We start from the raw sequence: 3,308 nt of genomic DNA on the forward strand, positions 1-3,308 counted from the left end.
AACTTGAAGGCATTCACAGACGTCCAGTGGCAAGCCGAATCCCAGGAAAAAGAAGATGGGAAGTGAAAGAGTAGAAGTCATTTGCCAGTAGGTGGTATCTGAAAAGTCAGAAAAGACTTCTTTTTTTTTTTTTTTTCCTTTTTGTCTTTTTTCGTGACCGGCAACGGATCGCAACCCTCGGTGTTGCTCCTGCACCTCGCTCAGCCAGTGAGCGGCTGGTCTGTATGTGGGATCCGAACCCTCAGCGGGAACGCCGCCGCGCTCCCAAGCGGCGCACTGTAGCAGTGCGCCACCGGGCCGGCCCCAGAAAAGACTTCTGACCATTAATTATCTGGTTCTAATAATATAGCCCATGGAAATACAGTAGTTTGGAGCATAAGTATCTGTTTTTGGAAAACTTAAAATCCAGAGAAGACCTACCTTGTGAGTAGAGAAGGATCTGCATCTCTAAAAGAACACAAGTAAACACCTGCACCAGGTCCTCTAATCCCAAGAGCTCGAAGGCCTCTCGAAGGGGGTAATCAGAGAGAGGAAGTTCACTGGGCCCAGGCCTCTGGCAGATGACTGGTTCATAAACACCATAAAATTTCAGTGATCTCCCTGGAGGTGGAAGGGGTACCTCAAAAAGAATATTATGGATGTAGCTCTCAAGTGGTAAGGGTGGTGGCTGTTGTGAGGTAACTGCCTTGTAAAGCTGGATGAGGAATTTCTTGCAGGCCTGCATGAAAGGTAGCGGTGTGATCAAGCATATACTTTTTGAAACATACAGGGTGTCTCTGCTGATATCATAGGAGTTGTATCGCTGGAGTTTCAAAAGGGAAGTTGTATCTCCCTCATCAGTACTGCTTGCCAGTGAGTCCATGCTGCAGGAGGATGAAGCATACACACTGCTGTAATGCTCAGCATTGTGCATCTGGTAGAGTGTCTGCATTGCTGTGCAGATTTGCTTACTTGTAACTTCTTCATAAAAAGTGAGAACAAAACCATAGGTGCGAGAACCATCTTCCCGAGTAATTATGAATGAGTGGAACTGAGGGTCTTTATTGTCAGTTTGTGTTCTGAAAGACAGCCCTTTAGGCATGCACAACTGTGGAGGAAATGGGAAAAAAGCATCAGAATGCAGTATACAAATAACTTCAAACCAGAAAAAAAGTTTGCTTTTTAACATAGCAGGACTCTAGACCTCTGACCAAGCTTGTGACCTTCAGCAAATCAAGTAACTTTTCGGAGCCACAGTTCCTTATCTACAACAGTTGCTACATCAATGACTTGAAGACAGAGTATGCAAAGACATCTTAAAAATATTTAAGTATTATTTTTCTAGTAATGATGATAGTGTTTCAGAGGAATAGGGGAAAACAGGTAAAGGCTCACTTTATAAACAGAAAAAGTTAACCAAAGAATGATAAAAACCAGTATCATCTTTGCTATTTTGAACAATATATTTTATCTTAGAAAATGAAAAGTTTTTTGATTTACTGAAGCAGAAGGGTAGAAACAAGACATTTTAGTTTATTTTCTTTAGAGATTATGCTCAAGGTCTTGGGAACTACCCAGGATTGAACCTGGGAACAAAATTACCCAATGAGCTCAAGATGCTATATTTAGATGTTTAGCATGCACAAGAAATTAGAAATGATTCTTTAAAACATTTTAAAGAAAAGAAATAAAACAAATTACTGAAAATTCAAAACATACAAAGGAAAACAGAACTTGTAATTGAACTATTCTAACATAATAATCATTATTTATTTTTATACATTTCTTCTACTTTTGTATTGCAATATATTTTCTGCATAGAAATAATTTTACCATAAGTTATTACATTTTTCTATTTTTTTCCCAGATTTAATAACTGACCTGGTGCAGAATTTAGACATTCTCCCAAGCCCCCACATTAATTCCCAAGAAAACACAATTCACCTTTAAAGTTACATGTCTTTGATTCAAACCATCAACAGACACTAGATGCCTTTATGAGCTGGGCCCTGTGATGGTGATACAGTGGTGAGAAAGACAAACAAGCTCCCTGCTCCTGTGGAGCTTCCAGTCCAGTAAAGATAACAGATGATTAAAAAATCATAACATATGGGGAATGCTATGACAGGATAAATAAGGACCGCTGTGGATAAAACATAGTGGAGGACATAAATTAGAAAGGAAGGGGTTGGGCCGGCCCGGTGGCGCACTGGATAGTGCGCCGCTTGGGAAGCGCGGTGGCGCTCCCGCCGGAGGGTTCGGATCCCACATACAGACCGGGTCCCGCTCACTGGCTGAGTGAGGCGCGGGAGCAACACCGAGGGTTGCGATCCCGTTGCCGGTCCCCGGTCTGATATGGGGGCAACACTGAGGGTTGCGATCCGTGGCCGGACACGGAAAAAAACAAAAAAAAAAAAAAAAAAGAAAGAAAGGAAGGGGTTACCAGGAAAAAATGAAGTTAAAACTGAAACCTGAGGTATTAGGAAGATGAAGAACGTTTTAAACAGAGAGGACAATGTGTGCAAAAGCCCAGAAGAAAGAATATGAGGGTATGAGGAACTGAAGTGAGGTCAGTGTGGGTGGGGCACAGAATGCAAGGTGGGGGCAGGTAAGAGAGAAAGCAAGAGAAGTGATTAGGGGCTAGATCATGAGGGGCCTTGGTGAGCCATGCTAGAAGTCTGAGAAGGACAATGGCAAGCCTCTAAAGGGTTTTTAGCAGGAGAGGGACAATTAGAAGTGCTCTGTTTACAATAGCCAAGATATAGAACCAACCTAAATGTCCACCAATGGATGAATGGATAAGGAAAATGTGGTATATATACACCATGGAATACTACTCTGCCATAAAAAAGAATGAAATTCTCCCATTTGCAACAACATGGATTAGCTTCTTGAAACTTATGTTGAGTGAAATAAGCAAAGCACAGAGGGATAAATACCATATGTACTCTCTCATAAGTGGGAGCTAAGAGAGAATGAAGGAAGGAAAGAAAGACCACAGTTGTGTGTTGGACTTGCAAGAGGGAGAGAACATACCTCAGGATACAAAGTAGAGTGGGGAAAGAGGGATGGGGAGGGAGGTCGGGGATAATTGGGTGGGGGGCATGGTGTATAATCGCAATTTATAGTAATGGGCATGCTGCCAGTATGGATCTGGCCATCACATCTTGGGCACGAGTGGTGACAATCAGCTTTGTATCTTATGAATATTCATAACCGATAAAAAAATGTACTAAGAAAAAAAAAAAAAAAAAAAAAAAAAAAAAAAAAAAAAAAAAAAAAAAAAAAAAAATCTCAGTCAAAAAGCGTCAGAGAAGCTTCCCCACTTA

At 41.4% G+C, this 3,308-nt stretch overlaps 1 protein-coding gene across 2 annotated transcripts in view; it reads right to left on the reverse strand.

Annotated features, from left to right (window-relative positions):
• DENND5B (DENN/MADD domain containing 5B) overlaps positions 1 to 3,308 on the reverse strand; it is a 201,033-nt gene that overhangs the window by 87,634 nt on the left and 110,091 nt on the right. Inside the window, exon 3 of one of the 2 annotated variants that reach the window (XM_008568093.1) lies at positions 421 to 1,087. The exons of the other annotated variant lie outside the window; for it this stretch is intronic. Within the exon in view, the coding sequence (XP_008566315.1) occupies positions 421 to 1,087 (667 nt within the window). The remainder of the gene's footprint in view (positions 1 to 420; positions 1,088 to 3,308) is intronic. 2 annotated transcript variants of the gene reach the window in all.

The sequence above is a fragment of the Galeopterus variegatus genome, unplaced genomic scaffold (assembly GCF_000696425.1).
Source record: "Galeopterus variegatus unplaced genomic scaffold, G_variegatus-3.0.2 Scaffold373, whole genome shotgun sequence".
Taxonomy (NCBI): domain Eukaryota; kingdom Metazoa; phylum Chordata; class Mammalia; order Dermoptera; family Cynocephalidae; genus Galeopterus; species Galeopterus variegatus.